Genomic DNA, 24,657 nt, shown 5'->3' on the forward strand with positions numbered 1-24,657 from the left:
ATAAACATCCACGGCCTCTATTTGAGGATGTACGGAAATGCAACACTAGACAGCGAGATGGCCCGCATCGGCACCCTCACCATATTCCTGAAGTGCGCGCTCAGGGTGCCCGTCGTCTGGTGGTACTCCATTACGCAGTTGTTATTGAGAATTTCTCCGCTGCTGTCGCTGAAAGTGCCAGAAAGAAAATAACATTTGGACATCCATTAGGATACGTGCCAATGGTTCTGTTCTCTTTTTTAAACCTATTTTGCTTGAAATTCCACTTAGCATTTTCTGTGTGAGCAGACGAAACGCTACCCGCATGGTAAAGAGACAAGATAATGGTGTTATTGTTCACTGATTTAAATGCTGATTCTCTCTGGCTGCTTTTTGAATGTGGCAAAATAGTGCTAAAAGGGGATCCGGCGTGGACTCTTTTAAGGCATTGTTTGAGTTCTACCCGTGTTTGCCTGTTAATCAAGTGTAATCTAGTATAAACCTGTTATAACGAGAAAGGGGGAAATTCGTTTCGACATTTTTTAAATCGATCTCCGTGATCAGTCGTGTCATATTTACTGTAGGGCAAATAAGTATTTAGTCAACCACCAATTGTGTTCTCCAACTTGAAAAGATTAGAGAGGCCTGTAATTGTCAACATGGGTAAACCTCAACCATGAGCGACAGAAAGTGGAAAAAAAACAGAAACTCACATTGTTTGATTTTTAAAGAATTTATTTCCAAATTAGAGTGGAAAATAAGTATTTGGTCACCTACAAACAAGCAAGATTTCTGCCTGTCAAAGAGGTCTAACTTCTTCTAACGAGGTCTAACGAGGCTCCACTCGTTACCTGTATTAATTGCACCTGTTTTAACTCATTACCGGTATAAAAGACACCTGTCCACAACCTCAGTCAGTCACACTCCAAACTCCACTATGGCCAAGACCAAAGAGCTGTCGAAGGACACCAGACACAAAATTGTAGACCTGCACCAGGCTGGGAAGACTGAATCTGCAATAGGTAAAAAAGAAATCAACTGTGGGAGCAATTATTAGAAAATGGAAAACATACAAGACCACTGATAATCTCCCTCGATCTGGGGCTCCATGCAAGATCTCACCCCGTGGCGTCAAAATGATAACAAGAACGGTCAGCAAAAATCCCAGAACCACACGGGGGGACCTAGTGAATGACCTGCAGAGAGCTGGGACCACAGTAACAAAGGCTAGTATAAGTAACACAATGCGCCGCCAGGGACTCAAATCCTGCACTGCCAGACGTGCCCCCCTGCTGAATAAAGTACACGTCCAGGCCTGTCTGCGGTTCGCTAGAGAGCATTTGGATGATCCAGAAGAGGACTGGGAGAATGTGTTATGGTCAGATGAAACCAAAATAGAACTTTTTGGTTGAAACACAGGTTCTCGTGTTTGGAGGAGAAAGAATTCTGAATTGCATCCGAAGAACACCATACCCACTGTGAAGCATGGGGGTGGATAAATCATGTTCTGGGGCTGTTTTTCTGCAAAGGGACCACGACGGCTGATCTGTGTAAAGGAAAGAATGAATGGGGCCATGTATCGAGAGATTTTGAGTGAAAATCTCCTTCCATCAGCAAGGGCATTGAAGATGAGACGTGGCTGGGTCTTTCAGCATGACAATGATCCAAAACACACAGCCAGGGCAACAAAGGAATGGCTTCGTAAGAAGCATTTCAAGGTCCTGGAGTGGCCTAGCCAGTCTCCAGATCTCAACCCCATAGAAAATCTGTGGAGGGAGTTGAAAGTCTGTGTTGCCCAACGACAGCCCCAAAACATCACTGCTCTAGAGCACATCTGGATGGAGGAATGGGCCAAAATACCAGCAACAGTGTGTGAAAAGGTTGTGAAGAGTTACAGAAAACGTCTGGCCTCCGTTATTGCCAACAAAGGGTACTTAACAAAGTATTGATATGAACTTTTGGTATTGACCAAATACTTATTTTCCACCATGATTTGCAAATAAATTCTTTAAAAATCAAACAATGTGATTTTCTATTTTGTTTTTCCACATTCTGTCTCTCATGGTTGAGGTTTACCCATGTTGACAATTACAGGCCTCTCTAATATTTTCAAGTAGGAGAACTTGCACATTTAGTGGTTGACTAAATACTTAATAATAATAATAATACCCTTAATAATAACCTTAATAATAATACGCATGCTTCACAGTGGGTATGGTGTTCTTCAGATGCAATTCAGAATTCTTTCTCCTCCAAACACGAGAACCTGTGTTTCTACCCAAAAGTTCTATTTTGGTTTCATCTGACCATAACACATTCTCCCAGTCCTCTTCTGGATCATCCGAATGCTCTCTAGCGAACCGCAGACGGGCCTGGACGTGTACCGGCTTCAGCAGGGGGACACGTCTGGCAGTGCAGGATTTGAGTCCCTTGCGGTACATTGTGTTACTGATAGTAGCCTTTGTTACTGTGGTCCCAGCTCTCTGTAGGTCATTCACTAGGTCCCCCTGTGTGGTTCGGGTATTTTTGCTCACCATTCTTGTTATCATTTTGACGCCACAGGGTGAGATCTTCCATGGAGCCCCAGATCGAGGGAGATTATCAGTGGTCAGGTACTGTATGTCTTCCATTTTCTAATAATTGCACCCACAGTTTTCTTTACACCAAGCGTTTTACCTATTGCAGATTCAGTCTTCCCAGCCTGGTGCAGGTCTACAATTTTGTCTCTGGTGTCCTTCGACAGGCCTTTGGTCTTGGCCATAGTGTAGTTTGGAGTGTGACTGACTTAAGTTGTGTACGGGGGTCGTTTATACTGCTAATGAGTTAAAACAGCTGCCATTATTACGGATAACGAGTGGAGCCTCGTTAGACCTTGTTAGACCTCGTTAGAAGAAGTTAGACCTCTTTGACAGCCAGAAATCTTGCTTGTTTGTCGGTGCCCAAATACTTATTTTCCACTCTAATTTGGAAATAAATTCTTTAAAAATCAAACAATGTGATTTTCTGTTTTTTTTTCCACATTCTGTCTCTCATGGTTGAGGTTTACCCATGTTGACAATTACAGGCCTCTCTAATCTTTTCAAGTAGGAGAACTTGCACAATTGGTGGTTGACTAAATACTTATTTGCCCCACTGTATTTAGCACAGAACATGAATTTTGATTGTTATTTACATTTGTCGCGCTGCAGTGCATGCTAGGAGGCATGCTGGACAACAACAGTGTTGACAGCAGGTGGCAGCAGAGGTTGACTGTCTCCCCCATGGGAACGGTCATGGCCAAATGAAGCTTTTTGAAGCAATGAAGCTTTGTAGCTTCTTGGTTCAAAGCTTCCATTTGGTCTTATGACAGTCTTATGTTGCCACTGTCAAATAAATTGTGAACGGTAAATATCTTTTGGTGTAAATATCCCATAATACAGTGAGGACACCTCTGGTTTACAGTCCAGTGTGGCTTTTCTATGAACAAATGTCGTTTTCGTGTCAAATTTTGTGGGTGGGGGCTTATCGTCAGGTGCGCCTTGTAGTCCGAAAATTACGGTAGCAAAATTAGACACTTGATTGTAATGCAAGGAAGTAAAATATTTAAAAATGTATCCTGTCATGTCCATTCACTTGCTATGAAGAGAAATGATGACGACAAGCAGTTCATTTCAGGAAAAGTGGGAGATTGAATTGTTGAGAACCCTGGTGTAAAGTAATAGAACTTTTAAAAATCTTGTCTAAGGCCACTTCGATAAAACAAAAGCACTCACTTGAGCACCCAACTTACTTCCTGGTGTTCTCATTCTTCAGCAGTGCCTTTGCTTGTTGCTCGCTGATGATGGTGGCTTTGACCTGCGGCGGGTTCATGTGCACGTTCAGTTTGCCGCCGACGAGCAAGCGCACGGTGGCTGCGAACTTGGTCTGCGTCTTCAGGACCTGCGGGGGCTGTTTCTCGATGATGAAGGTGCTGATGGGTAGAGAATCATAAAATTGAGGTTAAGAGTTTACCGTGTTTGAGCGCCATTGCTACGTGTCCAATGACTAGGGTTGTTCCGATCATGTTTTTTTTTTTTGCTCCCGATCCGATCGTTTTAGTTTGAGTATCTGCCGATCCCGATATTTCCCGATCCGACTGCTTTTTTTTTTTGCTCCCGATTCAATTCCAATCATTCCCGATAATTTTTCCCGATCATATACATTTTGGCAATGCATTAAGAAAAAAAATGAATAAAACTCGGACGAATATATACATTCAACATACAGTACGCAAGTACTGTATTTGTTTATTATGACAATAAATCATCAAGATGGCATTTACATTATTAACATTCTTTCTGTGAGAGGGATCCACGGATAGAAAGACTTGTAATTCTTAAAGGATAAATGTGACTTTGTATATTATGACTAAATATTGCCATCTAGTGTATTTGTTGAGCTTTCAGTAAATGATACTGTAGCCATTTAACTGTTCTGCCCAAATGCATGATGGGAAGTGCAAACATGACTGTGCGTAATGACACCAATTGATATATCTTCTCTGCGTTGGGAAATAACATATGGTGTTAAGAAAAAGATCAACTCCTACCTTTCTTCCCCACATTGCTTCCCACGATATTTCTAATTGTTGAGAGAGGGATTGTAAGGCTTTAGCCAATTAAAGGCCCCAAAGGCTGCCAAAATTCTCTCGGCTCATTTAACGCTGCCTTTTTAGCTCTATCTATAGGTAAAACGACGGCATTATAGATTGAACGCGACAATGCGTGAGTGAGTCGTGCAGCGCATGCGTTAATTGCATTAAATATTTTAACGTTATTACCGCCGTTAACGCGATAAATTTGATAGCCCTACTTTAAGCCAAAACTAAAGACTTTGGATGAGTATATGACATTTTGTCTGTAACGTTAAATACAATTAGAAAACAATTAAAAAATATATGTATATACAGTGCCTTGCAAAAGTATTCGGCCCCCTTGAACCTTGCAACCTTTCGCCACATTTCAGGCTTCAAACGTAAAGATATAAAACTTTAATTTTTTGTCAAGAATCAACAACAAGTGGGACACAATCGTGAAGTGGAACAAAATTTATTGGATAATTTAAACTTTTTTAACAAATAAAAAACTGAAAAGTGGGGCGTGCAACATTATTCGGCCCCCTTGCGTTAATACTTTGTAGCGCCACCTTTTGCTCCAATTACAGCTGCAAGTCGCTTAGGGTATGTTTCTATCAGTTTTGCACATCGAGAGACTGACATTCTTGCCCATTCTTCCTTGCAAAACAGCTCGAGCTCAGTGAGGTTGGATGGAGAGTGTTTGTGAACAGCAGTCTTCAGCTCTTTCCACAGATTCTCGATTGGATTCAGGTCTGGACTTTGACTTGGCCATTCTAACACCTGGATACGTTTATTTTTGAACCATTCCATTGTAGATTTGGCTTTATGTTTTGGATCATTGTCCTGTTGGAAGATAAATCTCCGTCCCAGTCTCAGGTCTTGTGCAGATACCAACAGGTTTTCTTTCAGAATGTTCCTGTATTTGGCTGCATCCATCTTCCCGTCAATTTTAACCATCTTCCCTGTCCCTGCTGAAGAAAAGCAGGCCCAAAACATGATGCTGCCACCACCATGTTTGACAGTGGGGATGGTGTGTTCAGGGTGATGAGCTGTGTTGCTTTTATGCCAAACATATCGTTTTGCATTGTGGCCAAAAAGTTCAATTTTGGTTTCATCTGACCAGAGCACCTTCTTCCACATGTTTGGTGTGTCTCCCAGGTGGCTTGTGGCAAACTTTAAACGAGACTTTTTATGGATATCTTTGAGAAATGGCTTTCTTCTTGCCAATCTTCCATAAAGGCCAGATTTGTGCAGTGTACGACTGATTGTTGTCCTATGGACAGACTCTCCCACCTCAGCTGTAGATCTCTGCAGTTCATCCAGAGTGATCATGGGCCTCTTGGCTGCATCTCTGATCAGTTTTCTCCTTGTTTGAGAAGAAAGTTTGGAAGGACGGCCGGGTCTTGGTAGATTTGCAGAGTGCTCCTTGAGATGATTAAAGCTTGGGAAATCTTTTTGTATCCAAATCCGGATTTAAACTTCTCCACAACAGTATCTCGGACCTGCCTGGTGTGTTCCTTGGTTTTCATAATGCTCTCTGCACTTTAAACAGAAACCTGAGACTATCACAGAGCAGGTGCATTTATACGGAGACTTGATTACACACAGGTGGATTCTATTTATCATCATCGGTCATTTAGGACAACATTGGATCATTCAGAGATCCTCACTGAACTTCTGGAGTGAGTTTGCTGCACTGAAAGTAAAGGGGCCGAATAATATTGCACGCCCCACTTTTCAGTTTTTTATTTGTTAAAAAAGTTTAAATTATCCAATAAATGTTCCACTTCACGATTGTGTCCCACTTGTTGTTGATTCTTGACAAAAAAATTAAATTTCATATCTTTATGTTTGAAGCCTGAAATGTGGCGAAAGGTTGCTAGATTCAAGGGGGCCGAATACTTTTGCAAGGCACTGTATTAAAAAAAGGCATGTCCGATATGTTTTTGCCGATTCCGATACTTTGAAAATGACGTGATCTGACCCTATCGATCGAGACATCTTTAGTCCAATCCATTTTGATTGGGACACCTTGTCCAAACAAATTGAACGAATATTGCCACCAAAGGTAGTGTTTGAGATAACAGTGACTGAATTTGGGGGTGATAAGGTCAAAGGTTACAGAGGTCAAAAAATGAATTTCAGGCGGCGATCTGAGTCCTCCCTTCATATTGAAAAGAATGCCAAAGTTTGATTAGTTCATGCGTATTGCGTCACAAATGCGGCTTTATCCAATTAGTGTATAATAGAATATGCAGTATTCTGTTAAACACTTAATAAACATTCAATTAACTTCGTATACTAAAAGAAAGAGTCAGTGAAGAGTAATTCTTTGCATGCTTGGGCTGATTTTGATCATTTGATGAGACCTTTAGATAAGCTCATCACTATGGAATGTTCAACCCAAGCCTAATCAAAGTTTATTATTCACTAATGTATCTTTTTATCAGGCTATTTACTGAATAGCGCTCCTATTAGTGGTCATATTGTGCTTTATTGGCATCAGTAAATTAATCCGACTTCTCCCACTTATCAGAGGTCGGGTCGCGGGGCCACCAGCTTCAGCGGGGAAGCCCAGTCTTCCATTATCCCTGCCACTTTGTCCAGCTCTTGTAGGGGAATCCCGGGGCGTTCGCAGGTCAGCCAGGAGACTGTTTCCCCAGCGTGTCCTGGGTCGACCCCGAGGCCTCCTCTCAGTGGGACGTGCTCAAAACACTACACCAGGAACGCGTCCAGAAGGCATCCTAATTAAATGCCTGAAAATCCTCATATGACTCCTCTCGATGCGGAGGAGCCACAGCTCTACTAGGATCCCTTCTCTGATCACCAAGTAGGCCTGTCGCGATAACCAATTTTAGTGTGCGATAATTTATCTCATAAAATATTGCGATATGCGATATTATTGCGCCCCCCAATTTTTTAAAAACCAATTTACAATAACACAGTGAGAAAACAGTACAGATCAGGGGTCTCTAAGCTACGGCCCGTGGGCAGGTTACGGCCCACCTCCACATTTGGTCTGGCCCCCTGAACAATTTTTTTTTTTTTTTTTTCCAATAGTGTTATTTATTTCCTGGCTTTTTTTCTGTGAAGAACCCAGAGAGGGTTATTTGGTTATTGTCTATTTAATTATTCATTCATTCATTTTCCATGCCGCTTATTCCTCACGAGGGTCGCGGAGGTGCTGGAGCCTATCCCAGCTAACTTCGGGCAGTAGGCAGGGGACACCCTGAATTGGTTGCCAGCCAATCGCAGGGCACAAGGAGACACACAACCATTCACGCACACACTCACACCTATGGACAATTTAGAGTGTTCAATCAGCCTACCATGCATGTTTTTGGGATGTGGGAGGAAACCGGAGTTCCCGGAGGAAACCCACGCAGGCACGGGGAGAACATGCAAACTCCACACAGGAAGGCCGAAGCCCGGGATTGAACCCTTGATCTCAGAACTGTGAGGCAGACGTGCTAACCACTCAGCCACCGTGCCGCCTCTATTTAATTAATAGTATTATTATATTATATTATATTATATTATATTATATTATATTTAGGGCAGTCAAAATTATCGCGTTAACGGGCGGCAATTAATTTTTAAAATTAATCACGTTAAAATATTTGACGCAATTACCGCACTTGCCCAGCTCAGACAGATTTCAATGACAGTAGAGTGAAAGGCCCACTTGTTAAATGTGTTTTGCGGAGTTTTGCTGCCCTCTGCTGGCGCTTGGGTGCGACTGATTTTATAGGCTTCAGCACCCAGGAGCATTGTGTAAGTAATTATTGACATCAACAATAGCGGGCTACTAGTTTATTTTTTGATTGAAAATTTTACTAATTTTATTACAACGAAAACATTAAGAGGGGTTTTAATATAAAATTTCTATAACTTGTACTAACATTTTTCTTTTAAGAACTACAAGTCTTTCTATCCATGGATCGCTTTAACAGAATGTTAATGTTAATGCCATCTTGTTGATTTATTGTTATAATAAACAAATACAGTCCTTATGTACCGTATGTTGAATGTATATATCCATCTTGTGTCTTATCTTTCCATTCCAACAATTTATTTTACAGAATATATATATAATTTACAGAAAAACATAGCATATTTTATAGATGGTTTGAATTGCGATTAATTGCGATTAATTATTTTTTAGGCTGTAATTAACTCGATTAAAAAGTTTAATTGTTTGACAGCCCTAATTATATTATCATTATTTTTATTGTATTTACTTTTGTTCCGTGAAGAATCCAGAAAGGGTTGTTTGATTGTGGCTTTCTGAAAAACAATAAATTTTTACATTTAGGCAATCATCACACTTTTTCTGTTACAAACTGACCCGGCCCCTCATCAGAGAAGGGAAAAGTTATGTGGCCCTCACAGGAAAAAGTTTGGGGATCCCTGGTATAGATTAATAGATTAAGTAAACCCTTTTAAACGCGATAAATGTTTACGAGAGAGAGAGAGAGAGAGAGAGAGAGAGAGAGAGAGAGAGAGAGAGAGAGATCTCTCTCTCTAATCTATACCAGGGACCCCTGGTATAGATTAGAGATGCACATGCGCATGCACGTGCACGTGAGGCGATAAATAAAAGCGGAAAAATTACCACCTTCATTTTCATTTACCGTGCGATAAATGGAATTTTTGCATATTGACACAGGCTTATCGCCACGCTTCTCACTCTATTTCTAATAGAAAGCTGGGACAACTTGTTCATTCACTCACGACCCATAGCTCATTACCCTAAGTGAGGATAGGAACATAGATCGACTGGTAAATAGAGCGCTTCGGCTCCTTCTTCACCACGAAGGACTGATACAGAGTCCACATCACCAATGACGCCGTGGTTTGCCTTCGGCTGCTGTCTAGCTCACTGTGCACCCAACCCTCTTGGCCCCTCTCACTTGCGGTGAGCACATTGGAAGGGGTGAGGGTGAACCCCTCCACCAGTTCGGGCTCCAGGGGTGGGTCCTCGTGACCAGAGTCCGGGCAAGGGAAAGGGGACTCTATTAATGTTACTCATCTGAGTACTCTACTGATAAAATGTGTTTGGTCTGGTCGCTACCCTAAGACCTGTTTGCCATGGGTGAGCCTGCCAGGGGTAAAAGCCCCAGACAACACAGGTCCTCTGATCATTGGGACACACAAACCCCTCCACCATGATAAGGTGAAGTAGCAGTAGAGTTAATTAACTAGAAAATGTAATTTCTGGAGAAGTTGTGATCGTAGCTTTGCTTTCGCAGGTAAACCCTGTTGATTTGGAGGCATTTCGGGGTCATTTCCTGTTGATATTTTGACATGGCTGGCCGTCAGTGGCATCGACTTACATATGCATCAATGGAATGCAAGTACATTGGCATCAATAGAATTAACAGTATGGCCGTCAATAGCATGGATGTACATGGCTGTCAATGGAATCCAAGTACATTGGCATCAATAGATTCAACATATATGGCTGACAATGGAATACAAGTACATTAGCATCAATAAAATCAACATGCATGGCTGTCAATGGCATCAACATACAGTGGGGCAAATAAGTATTTAGTCAACCACTAATTGTGCAAGTTCTCCCACTTGAAAATATTAGAGAGGCCTGTAATTGTCAACATGGGTAAACCTCAACCATAACAGATAGAATGTGGGGGAAAAAATAATAATCACATTGTTTGATTTTTAAAGAATTTATTTGCAAATCATGGTGGAAAATAAGTATTTGGTCAAAACCAAAAGTTCATGTCAATACTTTGTTATGTATCCTTTGTTGGCAATAACGGAGGCCAAACTTTTTCTGTAACTCTTCACAAGCTTTTCACACACTGTTGCTGGTATTTTGGCCCATTCCTCCATGCAGATCTCCTCTAGAGCAGTGATGTTTTGGGGGCTGTCGGACTTTTAACTCCCTCCACAGATTTTCTATGGGGTTGAGATCTGGAGACTGGCTAGGCCACTCCAGGACCTTGAAATGCTTCTTACAAAGCCACTCCTTTGTTGCCCTGGCTGTGTGTTTGGGATCAATGTCATGCTGAAAGACCCAGCCACCTCTCATCTGCAATGCCCTTGCTGATGGAAGGAGATTTTCACTCAAAATCTCTCAATACATGGCCCCATTCATTCTTTCCTTTACACAGATCAGTCGTCCTGGTCCATTTGCAGAAAAACAGCCCCAAAGCATGATGTTTCCACCCCCATGCTTCACAGTGGGTATGGTGTTCTTCGGATGCAATTTAGTATTCTTTCTCCTCCAAACACGAGAACCTGTGTTTCTACCAAAAAGTTCTATTTTGGTTACTTTCATCTGACCATAAAACATTCTCTCAGTCCTCTTCTGGATCATCTAAATGCTCTCTAGCGAACCGCAGACGGGCCTAGACATATACTTCCTTCAGCAGGGGGACACATCTGGCAGTGCAGGATTTGAGTCCCTGGCGGCGCATTGTGTTACTGATAGTAACACAATAGATAGCCTTTGTTACTGTGGTCTCAGCTCTCTGTAGGTCATTCACTAGGTCCCCCCGTGTGGTTCTGGGATTTTTGCTCACTGTTCTTGTCATCATTTTGACGCCACGGGGTGAGATCTTGCATGGAGCCCCAGATCGAGGGAGATTATCAGTGGTCTTGAATGTCTTCCATTTTCTAATAATTGCTCCCACAGTTGATTTCTTTACACCAAGCGTTTTACCTATTGCAGATTCAGCCTTCCAAGCCTGGTGCAGGTCTACAATTTTGTCTCTGGTGTCCTTCGGTAGCTCTTTGATCTTGGCCATAGTGGAGTTTGGAGTGTGATTGACTGAGATTGTGGACAGGTGTCTTTTATACCGGTAATGAGTTAAAACAGGTGCCAATAATACAGGTACGAGTGGAGCCTGGTTAGACCTCGTTAGAAGAAGTTAGACCTCTTTGACATCCAAAAATCTTGCTTGTTTGTAGGTCACCAAATACTGATTTTCCACTGTTATTTGGAAATAAATTCTTTAAAAATCAAACAATGTGATTTTCTGTTTTTTTCCCCACATTCTGTCTCTCATGGTTGAGGTTTACCCATGTTGACAATTACAGGCCTCTCTAATCTTTTCAAGTAGGAGAACTTGCACAATTGGTGGTTGACTAAATGCTTATTTGCCCCACTGTACATGGCTGTCAATGGCAAGGACATACATGGCCGTCAATGGCATGGATGTACATGGCTGTCAATGGAATCCAAGAACATGGGCAGCAATTGAATCGACAAACATGGCTGTCAATGGAATCCAAGTACATTGGCATCAATAAAATCGACATACATGGCTGTCAATGGCATAAATATACATGGCAATCATTGGCAAGGACATACATGGCCGTCATTGGCAAGGACGTACATAGCTGTCAATGGCATGGACGTGCATGGCTACCAATGGCATTGACTTACTTAGGCGCCAGTTGAATGTCAATGGGCTGTAATGGTAAGTTTCTGGTCAAAAAGGACAACCACTCATGTTTTTCTGCCATTGAAAATGAATGGGAAATTTTGGCCACTAGAAATTAATGGAACGTTGTACATGCCAGTGGCATCCTGTTGGAAACAAATGGGAAAGTTTTTGGAGAACTGTGGGTTTTTGGAAAATTCTGTATTAAACTTTTATGGCCCTTAGCTTCCTGAAATTTTGATGGTTGACTAATTTCCTTGCCAACTAGTATCAGATTTTATTTGCGAATCGTCGAGTATTCTATGATCAAGAAAACTCGTTAAGTCGGTAAGTTTTAATAACTTTAATCTGAAAACACAGCCAACACCATTGATTGCATGGCTCATCGGTGATTCTCATGCCTTATCTGTTCTTTATTGGTATGCTAGGCAGGTACCATTGACTCCCTCTGGCTTAGCCACTCCGGAACCCTGAAACTAACACTGCATGGAATTTTTTAAAATCGACTCCACCGACTAATTAACCCCCCCGCAAACTCAAAGATTAAGCTTTAAGTCAAAAATTCTGAATTTCCCCTTTATTATAGTTACCTTGTAACCAAGGCTGAGATAATGTCTGTGATAGTGCTGTTGAGTTCATTGAGGAGGTCTTCAATGGGACCCGGGATGGGCAGCTGTTGCCTGAGGTGTTCCGCTCTCCGGATCTGCTGCCTGTTCTGCCATATGGTTTCCGCCAGCTTCTCGCACCTGATATACAAAACATTACAATCAATTTACAAGAAAATGCTCTCTGTCAGGAACAGTTTAAGATTTTCCCCCCGGTTTAAAATAGGAGGCTACAAACTCAGCGGTAGGGCTCAACCATTTTAGAAAAACTATCGAGTTGCATCTTTTCTGGATGATGACTGCGATTTTGATTCAATTCACGATTTTCTTCAGTGCAAAATTCAGTTACAGTGGGGCAAATAAGTATTTAGTCAACCACTAATTGTGCAAGTTCTCCCACTTGAAAATATTAGAGAGGCATGTAATTGTCAACATGGGCAAATCTCAACCATGAGAGACAGAATGTGGGGAAAAAAAAAAAACAGAAACTCACATTGTTTGATTTTTAAAGAATTTATTTGCAAATCATGGTGGAAAATAAGTATTTGGTCAGTACCAAAAGTTAATCTCATTACTTTGTTAAGTACAGTTTGTTGGCAATAACTAAGGCCAAATGTTTTCTGTAATTCTTCACAACCTTTTCACACACTGTTGCTGGCATTTTGGCCCATTCCTCCATGCAGATCTCCTCTAGAGCAGTGATGTTTTGGGGCTGCCGTTGGGCAACACGGACTTTCAACTCCCTCCACAGATTTTCTATGGGGTTGAGATCTGGAGACTGGCTAGGCCACTCCAGGACCTTGAAATGCTTCTTACGAAGCCACTCCTTTGTTGCCCTAGGAGTGTGTTTGGGATCATTGTCATGCTGAAAGACCCAGCCACGTCTCATCTTCAATGCCCTTGCTGATGGAAGGATATTTTCACTCAAAATCTCTCGATACATGGCCCCATTCATTCTTTCCTTTACACAAATCAGGCGTCGTGGTCCCTTTGCAGAAAAACAGCCCCAAAGCATGATGTTTCCACCCCCATGCTTCACAGTGGGTATGGTGTTCTTCGGATGCAATTCAGTATTCTTTCTCCTCCAAACACAAGAACCTGTGTTTTGACCAAAAAGTTCTAATTTGGTTTCATCTGACCATAACACATTCTCCCAGTCCTCTTCTGGATCATTCAAATGCTCTAAAGCGAACTGCAGACGGGCCTGGACGTGTACTTTCTTCAGCAGGGGGACACGTCTGGCAGTGCAGGATTTGAGTCCCTGGCGGCGCATTGTGATACTGATAGTAGCCTTTGTTACTGTGGTCATTCACTAGGTCCCCCCGTGTGGTTCTGGGATTTTTGCTCGCCGTTCTTGTTATCACTTTGACGCCACGGGGTGATATCTTGCATGGAGCCCCAGATCGAGGGAGATTATCAGTGGTCTTGTATGTCTTCCATTTTCTAATAATTGCTCCCACAGTTGATATCTTTACACCAAGCTTTTTACCTATTGCAGATTCAGTCTTCCCAGCCTGGTGCAGGTCTACAATTTTGTCTCTGGTGTCCTTCGACAGCTCTTTGGTCTTGGTCATAGTGGAGTTTGGAGTGTGACTGACTGAGGTTGTGAACAAGTGTCTTTTATACCGATAATGAGTTAAAATAGGTGCCATTAATACAGGTAACGAGCTGAGCGTCGTTAGACCTCGTTAGAAGAAGTTAGACCTCTTTGACAGCCAGAAATCTTGCTTGTTTGTAGGTGACCAAATTTTTATTTTCCACTATAATTTGGAAATAAATTCTTTAAAAATCAAATAATGTGATTTTCTGTTTTTTTTTTTCCACATTCTGCCTCTCATGGTTGAGGTTTACCCATGTTGACAATTACAGGCCTCTCTAATCTTTTCAAGTAGGACAACTTGCACAATTGGTGGTTGACTAAATACTTATTTGCCCCACTATATGTATTGGTGTTATGATTACTGCAACTATTATTATTATTATCATCGATGTTATCATTATGATTAGTACAGTTGTTGTAGGGAAGTGACCTATGGAATATTTGGAGTGAAATGGGGGTTGGACACAAAAAAGCTTGGCTTCTTCCCACTCGTTTTCGAGCTACACGTGTATGGATTGTTATTATTTCTAGAGGTGTGCAAAATTTCCGATTCTTAGATTATTCGTGATTCGGCCGTGGAAGATTCGAGAACGATTCACAAACATCCAAATTCCGCGCGGTCTTCAGGACGCAATGAGGAACGGAGCGAGAGTAGCTAAACATCATGCTTGTCATTACCCGGCCCCTCCGGTAATGCCAATGCTCAACTCACGGCTCTAGCTCAACTCATGCCGCGAGATAAAAAAACAACAACATACCTGACTTCTGCCGACAGCTGCTACAAAGTACGTCCAGAAAATGGTACGGTAGATATCATATTTACATAGGACTAGATGCTAAATAGACTCGGTGGCGTTAGCAGCACACGTACAGAAAGCTAGATGCGGGCGTTAGTAAATGGCCGCCATCTTAAAGCATTAGACCTCCCTGCAAGGCTGTTGTTGCGAACCTTCCAAGCGAACCTAATTAAGTTGTTTTCTAAAATAGTCCTAAATCGGTAAAATATTGACTTGAATCTATCTTTAAAATAGTTTTAAAACTTTCACATGTCGAAAGTAGACAAAAGGGAAATTATGGAATAACGGGGGCAATTTTAACAACTTTAACAGTTGATTCACAACATTAAATTAAATGTAGTATAAAGCTGCTGATACAGAATGGTGATTTGAGTATATTATTTATTGTTTTTAACTGTTAACTTGATACTGAAATAGTGGTTTATTTAAGCCTGCGAGGCTTTTTTAAAAATTTTTAAATTTTTTTTTTAGTTTTTGTAATTAATGTACAAAACATTAAAAGCAACTAATAGCGGGGGGGGGGGGGGGGGGGTGTCATCAATAATCGATTTATAATGGAATCGTAGCCTCTGAATCGTAATCGTAATCAAATCGTTTGTTGCCCAAAGATTCCCACCTCTAATTATTTCTGTTGCAATCATCATTACTGTTTTATTTTTATTATTTTTCCATACTTGTTGTTGTTTTTTGTTGTTATTGCTTGAAACAAAAATCAAATCAAATCAAATCAAACTCACCAAGACTGCAGGATGTCCATGCCCCCCTCCGGCGGGCCCCCGTTGCCCGCCAGCTGTTGGCGTCGCTTCCACTGGATCAGCTCGTCGTCCAGGATGATGGTCTGCTGCTTCCTCAGCAGCTGCAGTGTTTTCTGGTGCTTCTCCGCCAGGTCCTGGACAACATTGACAGTCAACTTTTCCGTTGGCGAGCACAGGAGAAGCGTGAGAAAAAGAGTAAAGCGGATACCAGTCTGTACTTCTGTAGTGTGTTGGCCTCCCTTGTCAGCCACGCCTCCACGGTGGCTCTTTTGCTAAGCAAGGTGGGCTCTCGTAACTGTCTGTCAGCAGGAGGCAGTGTGGCCAGGCTGGACAGCTGAGCTAAAAGGTAGAGAAAATGATCATGTCAACATTTTATTTTTGTATTTAATGCTTTTTCTGAAACTGACAACTGGAAAACTGTCTGTGAATGCTGATGGTTGGCAGCGAATGATGGCTGCCAGCCTCTCCCAGTCAAAATGGATGGAAGTTCAATAAGTGCCCTATAAAGGTTTGATGTCAGTCAAATATGTTTTCTTTTTCATTTCAACGAAAGCTCAATGACAGCAGAGTGTTTCTTGTTGATGTTTTCCATCAAGGCCAACTCTCGCGTCTAATGTTCGCCATCGTTTTCAAACTTGGAGTCTTGGAAAATAAAATTCTGTGAATTCAAGTTCTTTTTATTTACATCTCCTTCTAGGTCAGTAGGTTTCTCCGAAGGTGGTCGGGGCTGCCAAGAAGCCTGAACAGCATTGGTCTGTATGGGCAGACCAACAAGATGAAGCTCCCTATAAGCTGTCTAAGGGAGGACTTTATGGTAACTTTCAATACCGGGAATCCTGTGACACAAAGGTTGCCCAGGCTGTGATCGAGGTCAGGATAGGTCGCAGACATCGCAGGGTCAAGACTACGACAGCTGGTGCTTGTGGGAGCAGTTGCACGGGAAGAGCGGGCTTGGGTAGCGGTGGCCCATTACACTAAGGCAGGGCACAGGGTAAAGAGAAGGTCTTTGGTCCTGGAGGAAGTCTGAGCAGAATTTGAGGATATGCTGGCCACCCAGATGGTAGGGATGCACCAGCAGGGCGCCTGGACAAGATGGGAGCAGGCTGTGGAGGGCAAGGCCACATGGAACGATCTGTGGAATGCAGAGCCCCACCGTATAAAATTCTTGATCCAGGCAGTCTACGACGCGCTACCTAGGCCATCTAACCTTTTCACCAGGGTAAAAGGGGAGACACCAGCTTGTCACTTGTGTCTGAAGAGAGGGACCCTGGAGCACGTCCTCAACTGCTGCCCGAGAGCCCTGGGAGAAGGGTGCTACCTATGGTGGCACAATCAGGTCTTGAAAGCTATAGCAGAGGCTGTCTGCAGTGGATCAGTCACAGTAAGACTCTCCGCCCAGTAAGAAACACCATCAATTTTGTCAGGGCTGGGGAGAAGCCTACTGTGGTTACCAGAAACACCTCTTCTGGCCTTTTGGCAACAGCGCGCGATTGGGAGCTAAGAGCTAATCTGGGCAGACAGCTGAAGTTCCCATGGGTGGTCGCCAAGACAACAGCAAGGCCATAGTTCTCACTCAGGCAACAATCAAGCAGATAATCCTCTTGGAGCTAACAGTGCCATGGGAACAACGTATGGAGGAGGCGCACGAGCGAAAGGCGGCGAAGTACTCCGAGTAGGGGGAAGAGTTTCGTAGCAATGGTTGGCGGGCACGATGCCAGCCCATCGAGGTAGGATGCCGAGGTTTTTTGGGCCATTCCCTCTGCGGGGCCTACAAGATGTTGGGCATCACAGGGGCTAGCCTGCAAGAGGCCATTAAAGTGCCTGTGACACGAAAAAGCATGTTTATTTCATAATACACGTGGTATTTTATGCTCCTGAATGAAATGGACCGCTTGGATGTGTGTGGAAACAATCGTTTTATATATTCAATTTTTGAATCCCGCGCCATGAAAATGAGTGACTTCCGGCAACAGTCTCGAGTTGAGAAAGAAGGCGCTATGAAGTGTACGGAGAAAGGAGTCCTCTTCACTATACAGCCGTACTGTTGTATGAGAAGGACTAAGGATTCAGCTGATTTTGCTGATTAGCACGTTTATTTTTTGCATCACGCCAGCCAAACGGCTGCAGAAAAATCTTGCTGTATGAGGGAGAGGCGTTTGCGCCTTGCTGGGAGTTTCATAAGGTTCCCATTCACCTGTGGATATTGGCCAAAAGAAGCCCTACTACTGTGGGACCAAGGGACTTACGTGGAAGTGAGTAAACAACGTGTTTTGTATTATGTCAAATACTGGGATCATTTTGATACGGAGGTGGCTTGCATTTTGTGGCTGACATGTTTGTCGCACATCCCCCCGCCGGGCGAGCACTATACTCGGCTTTTGCTCTCTTGGTGTGCCCGGTGTTCTGTCAAATTTTCCACCCGATCAGAAATTGCAACTTTGTGTTAAAAATAGCCGCGAATACAGCGATTACAAAGTAAACACTACAAACTTTATTTAAATATAGGACTACTTACTGTATGTTTGATCATGGATAGGCATGTAAAAAGCTCTCCTCATACACATTGCACTTTAGCTGCACAACAATTGCAGCCGCCCTACTCCGGGGAACGAGCTGTAAATTGCTCTCCGCCGGGCGGTTTGTCGATCGGCGAAGACCATCGACAACCCAGTCGTCATGTGAAATGATCCGGGCTAGTTATGTGGGATTTTCCACTTCGAAGACTTTGAAACATCACTCGGTTTGGGTTAGCATGTCGGCTAGCTGTCACGCCTCTTGGTTTGTTAACATTCTCCGAAGCCGGGGAAGGGAAATGGCATAAGTCCGATTTAGGTGTCATAAAATATCGTTCGTGAGGTACGACAGTAAAGGTGAAGTCGACAGTTTTGACCATTATGGAGCAATTTTGGACATGTCGTCCTGAATAAATGCATTTTTATTATTTCATATTCCATTTAGCACAAGACTGTTATTCGTCATGACCTTGCCATTTATTTAGCAATTGTGGAAAAAATACTTGGATAAAAAGAATATCCTGTAAAAATACTGAAGTAGAGAGACTGAAACAATGACATTTTGCAGCTGTCTTCGTCGCGTATTCCTCGTTCTGAATAATTCCCCCTCAACGGGCTGACTGGTCCTTCTCAAGCCATTTATTTAGCTATTGGGGAATAAACTTGGATAAAAAGAATATCTTGTAAAAATATTGGAGTAGAGAGCAGGCCCGGATCTAGGTTTACCCACCAGAGTGGGCTCTAAGAAATCTTGAGGGGGCACCCCAAATGCAGGCTTTTTTTTTTTTTTTTTGCCCTCTGCATTTCTACGGGCTTGGGACCGGCGCAAGTAGGACATTGGCTTGTGTCCCGTTGAGGCTGCATTAATTTTTGGGGGGTTTATTTAAAAAAAAAAAAATTTTTTTTTTTTCATCTATCTACTTATTCTCGCAGTCGGCGTGATGAAGTCATCTCGCATAGCAATGTGTCGCCATTTTGAGATGGGGCCACGCACAGGTAAACATCCGTAGACAAACGTCTGAAAATTCATATATTTCAGCTGTGTTTTGAGTCTTTTTTTCATAAAAACGTCTTAAACATGACTTATCATTATCACGAGTCACTGCCGACAGACGCGAGGAGGCGATACAACTTAAAATTAGCGTGTATTGGCCTGCAAATCTGCCCATACAAAGTCGCAGCTGATAGCTGGATAAACAATCCAAAGGAATTGCCTGCAGTGGAGTTCGGAAACATCTACAACTACCTCATAAAGTCACCCAGTAAGTTGACCTTTATCAATTACGTGGAATATGTACTGTGTGGAACTAAGAAAACTGGTAGTATATACGGAGTGATTATTTCTGCCGTAACTGGTAATTTGCCTACAAGCGTTATTTAGCCGTGAACACGTCACGGCAAAATAACCAATTCCCACCAGGCCAATAATATACCGATTGACCGATCAGAGCAGTTCACAGCAGAAGAAAAATAACGTTTTGCGAGTTGTCGGTTACGGTAATAATAACCACTGCCTAGTCTATTGAATCCTAGCAGCTAATTGGGCAAAAAAAAAAAAAAAAAAAATCGATTAAAGTTTACTCACCAGTAATAAAATGTCGCCTGCAAACGTACATGTGCTTGGATTTAGGTTCCCACTGGCGAGAATGGTCCACGGAACCGTCTTCTTTTACTGTTCCTCGATTGATTGCTTTAAGCCATCTGCTTGTCCTTTTCTTCTCACGAGGAAAAATGAAGAACTTCAAATGCGGCTCTGAACTCTTCCTCGTGTTACAACCCGCAACAAGGCAACTTTTAGTCATTCCGACGGAATAAAAGACCGCAAATAAGACCAAAGTTCAACGCGTTTGTACTACAATGCACGACAGAGCAACTGCTTGTGACTCGTGTTTTGCTCCCATTTCAATATGGCGACGCTTTGTTGTGGCTGGTGACGTCATTAATGCCCGGATCTCCGACTGCGAGAATGTGTCTGGAGGAGAGAGAGGAAGCGGGCGGATAAAAAACGAGGTTGGAAAAACAGCTTGTTTTGGTGATTGCTTGTTCGGCGTGGTTGCGGCCAACAGTAACCGTTAAACCTGCAATAATCCTGCAATAAAAAAGTAGGTGAGATCAACTCTCCGTGCGTTCTCTATATCGAGTGTGATGCTACAATAGATATTCCCGACATTTTGAATGGGTGGGCACGACTCACGTCTGGGTGAGCCGTGCTTACCCCAGCCCCCCCATACATCCGGCCCCGGTAGAGAGACTGAAACAATGACATTTTGCGGCTCTCTTCGTCGCGTTTTCCTCGTTGTGAATAATTCCCACTCAATGGGCTGCATACTAAATCAGATGAAATCGTGACTCCGCTGATGTCATCGACCTGTTGGGGACGCTAGAGCGCTATAATGGTAGGCGTGGCTAACCGTCAGATTAAAAGACTAATTTCTCGTCATCTGCGCTTTGCTAAATTGTTGTATATAGTCGAATCGTCTCAAAATATGATTCTAATTCACATAATAATCCTATTTAAGACTTTTTTTCTCCTGTCGTACGCACTTTAAGTTGGCCACCGATGCAGCAGACGTGGCATCAAGGTGGCTGTGGATCAGGATGGGAGAGTCGGGGAGAGTAGGGTAGCGCGACCTGGTCACAAGCCGGTGCCTGATCATCCCTGGCTGGGTCGCCTGGTGGAGGGGGTCTGATCGTTGAAAGGGTTAGGGTTTAAGGTTAGGGAAACCTCCCATGATCCCAGGTTACATCACTGACAATGTGTCCAGGGGCACCGTTTGATGTATTTGAGAACTGTAGGAAAGGCATGACTTTGTGAAAAATGGACTTTAAAATGGCTTGTATAAAAATAGTTGGGTCTCTGGCCATTGGTTGCAATTGAACGTCATAGATGTCTAATCCGTTTGAAAAGGCAACAAATGAGTTGGACGTCTACTAGTGATAAACTCAATTCAATTTAGTTTCTAATGCTCTCGTCTCACCCTGGATGCGCAGGCTCTCCTGGTACTGGATGATGAAGTATTCCTGGTTGTGCTGGAGCTTGCGCAGGTCATTTTCCGTGTCCTGGGTGAGCAGGCGAAGCTCCTCGAAGGCTTGGTTAATCTGCTGGTACTTCTGAGACATGCTGTCAAGCATTCCGCCCACTGGAGAGCTGGACTGTTGAGTCGCATTAAAGGGGAATAGAAAGACAATTTGGAAGTCTCTTTTAGAAGAACATCTGAGAACAAGGGAATAAACCCAAAATAGACACTGATAGAGCACTGCAGTCAGATATAGGGGTGCAAAGGGCAAAGGTTCAGTTAGCCCACGGTTTGGTTTGAACCTCGGTTTTGGGATCACGGTTTCAGTTTGCGTTTTGCTTTTCTTTTTTTTTATTTTTTAAATACTGCCTTTATTTTGCTTTTAAGAAAATGAAATCAACACTTAAAATGTAAACATTTTCGACTGTTAAAATGCCTCTTAGCTCTTTGGCTAGTGTAGTGACTAACTACTGAAATACACACACAGTAGTAAAAAACTTACTTGGCAAAGTAACTGGTGTTACCTTTCATGTTTTTTTGTCCCATTTTTTCCCAAAAAAACAAAAACATAGTAACCTTTGCTATGTTTGGAGGTCATTAAATGTTGTGAATTAACCGTTACAGTTGATAAAATTGCTCCCGTTTTTGGATTAGTTCCCTTCTGTCTGCATTCGACATGTGAAAATTTTAAAACTGTTTCATCCTTTAAAGATAGACTAAAGTCAAGATTTTGCCGATTTAGGAGTATTTTAGATAAAAAGTTACTTAGGTTCGCTAGGAAGGTTCACTACAACAGAGCCTTTCTGAGAAGTTTACTGCTCTAAAATGGCGGCTATTTACTAACGCTACAGAGTATATATATATGCATGAGATATCTAGGCGTAGATTGTAGGCTGTCGGCTATAGTCAGAAAATATTGGAGCCACCTAGCCTAGCATCGCGTTTGCTACAGAGTCACAACAAACACTCTTCCCTCTCCGTGTCTCTGACTTTTTTGGCGTCATTCAACCAACGTATTAACGCACATTGTCTCGTTGCCGAAAAGGGTGACAAAATCCGAACGGAGGAAAAGCGTTGCAAATAAATTAACGAAGCCTGCCGTGTGTTTTCACTGGTGTCATCTTCGGGGTAGTCCCGCTCTGAGAAAGTGATATCTGTGGGTGATGCCGACTGAGGTGCCGGAGTCATGTTATAAGTAGGGTTGTTCCGATCATCTTTTTTTGCTCCCAATCCGATCCCGATCGTTTTAGTTTGAGTATCTGCTCATCCCGATATTTCCCGGTCCGATTGCTTTTTTTTGCTCCCGATTCAATTCCAATCATTCCCGATAATTTTTCCCGATCATAAACATTTTGGCAATGAATGAAGAAAAAAATTAATAAAACTCGGACGAATATGTACATTCAACATACAGTACATAAGTACTGTATTTGTTTATCATTACAATAAATCCTCAAGATGGCATTTACATTATTAACATTCTTTCTGTGAGAGGGATCCACGGATAGAAAGACTTGTGACTTTGTATATTGTGACTAAATATTGCCATCTAGTGTATTTGTTGAGCTTTCAGTAAATGATACTGTGGCCATGCCCAAATGCATAATGGGAAGTGGAACCATGACTGTGCGTAGTGCTACCAATTGATATTTCTTCTCTGCGTTGGGAAATAATATAAGGTGTTAAGAAAACGATCATTTGCTACCTTGCTTCCCCACATTGCTTCCCTTGATATTTCTAATCGTAGGGAGAGGGATTGTAAGGCTTTAGCCAATTAAAAAAGGCTCCAAAGGCTGCCAAAATTCACTCTACTCATTATACATTGCCTTTTATCTTTCTATATAGGTAAAACGAGCACGACAATGCGTGGGTGGGTCGTGCAGCGCATGCATTAATTGCGTTAAATATTTTAACTTGATACATTTAAAAAAAAAATTAATTACCGCCGTTATCGGGATAAATTTGATAACCCTACCTTAAGCCTAAACTAAAGACTCTGGATGAGTGTAACATTATGTTTGTCACGTTAAATACAATTCGAAAACAATTTAATTAAACAAATATATATATATACATATTTAAAAAAGGCATGGCCGATATTTTTTTGCCGATTGCGATACTTTGAAAATGACTTGATCGGACGCCGATCGATCGGGACATCTCTAGTTATAAGTGTTGCCATTAGCATAGGGAACAAGCTCTAAGCAATGCTTGCAAATTGTTTTATTTTATTTTTTTCAATATTTTCTCTCCCTCCGCATTGTAGTCCACAGGGAAACTGAAATGTTGCCACACCGCGGATTTAAAAGAAGCCGGTGCTTCCACAAAATTTGCTCTCTCCACTCCTCCGCTCGCCATAGCGTTGGTTTCTTTCTTGTTTCACTTTCACTTCGCTCGTAAGCGAGAGAGGGCATTTCTCTGCTTCTATTACACAGGTGCTTGACAGCGATTGGACATTTACTTGCGGGGCGGGAATTTCTCCACAGCTGTGCTTCACGTCACACACAGCTCGACCAATTCATTCCACAAGCGTTCGGAATAAATTAATTGCAAAACCGAAAAGGCGCGGTTCATAAAGGCGTATTGAACCGTACAGGGCGAACAGTACGGGTCAGCTTTGAACCGCAAACCATTGCACTGCTAGTCAGATAACGGCTAAACTGGGCTGAATCCTCATCAGTCAACACATGCTAATAGAAGAGTAATCAATCAATCAATCAAAATCAATGGAGGCCAGGAGTTACCGAGATTCAGATGTTCACGCAGCGCTGGCTCGATGCCTTTCATAACTCGTGGCGCGCAATAAAACGTTAAATATTGGATTTCCATAATTTGCAGCAGCGTTGTGAAGGGTCATTGCGGAAGCCATCACTGGGAAACAAATGTTTAGCCGGTTTCTCACTTTGTCATATTTGGTTGGTGGAAAAATAAACTGTGGTGCGACTGCTGTACAAGAGCTGTTTGTTTGGGAAAGGAGACAAAAAAATACGAGGGTTAGGGCCAAGACTGTGTTCACACTTGTCTTGATTTGTTTCAGTTCAAACAAAATGCTGTAAACAACTACAACCACAGATGAACTGCTATGGAAATGCCCAGAAGAAAAACAAACAATATTTTTTTTAATTTGATTTTGATTTCTACAGAAATATTTTTCAGGGATAATCTGTATCCTGAGTTTAGTAATCTGTATTCACAGATTACTAAACTGTACTCGTATTTACAGTTTACTAAACTGGACCTACAGTTTACTTATCTGTACCCAATCTGTGCCAACAGTTTACTAATCTTTCTCCACAGATTACTATCCTGAAAATATATTTCTCATAGCTAATCTGTACCCACAGTTAACTAATCTGTACCCACAGACAGGTGGGTAGAGTAG

The 24,657-nt window shown here is 42.3% G+C and overlaps 1 protein-coding gene across 2 annotated transcripts in view; it reads right to left on the reverse strand.

Moving 5' to 3' along the window:
* Positions 1-24,657, reverse strand: part of stat5a (signal transducer and activator of transcription 5a) — a 178,264-nt gene that overhangs the window by 35,258 nt on the left and 118,349 nt on the right. For both annotated transcript variants that reach the window (XM_057861066.1, XM_057861065.1), the window contains 6 exons: positions 21,237-21,411; positions 15,954-16,084; positions 15,728-15,879; positions 12,579-12,734; positions 3,749-3,928; positions 81-168 (listed from right to left, as the gene is read on the reverse strand). In XM_057861066.1, coding sequence (XP_057717049.1) covers positions 81-168; positions 3,749-3,928; positions 12,579-12,734; positions 15,728-15,879; positions 15,954-16,084; positions 21,237-21,411 — 882 coding nt within the window. The remainder of the gene's footprint in view (positions 1-80; positions 169-3,748; positions 3,929-12,578; positions 12,735-15,727; positions 15,880-15,953; positions 16,085-21,236; positions 21,412-24,657) is intronic.

Source organism: Corythoichthys intestinalis, chromosome 16, assembly GCF_030265065.1.
Source record: "Corythoichthys intestinalis isolate RoL2023-P3 chromosome 16, ASM3026506v1, whole genome shotgun sequence".
Classification (NCBI taxonomy): Eukaryota; Metazoa; Chordata; class Actinopteri; order Syngnathiformes; family Syngnathidae; genus Corythoichthys; species Corythoichthys intestinalis.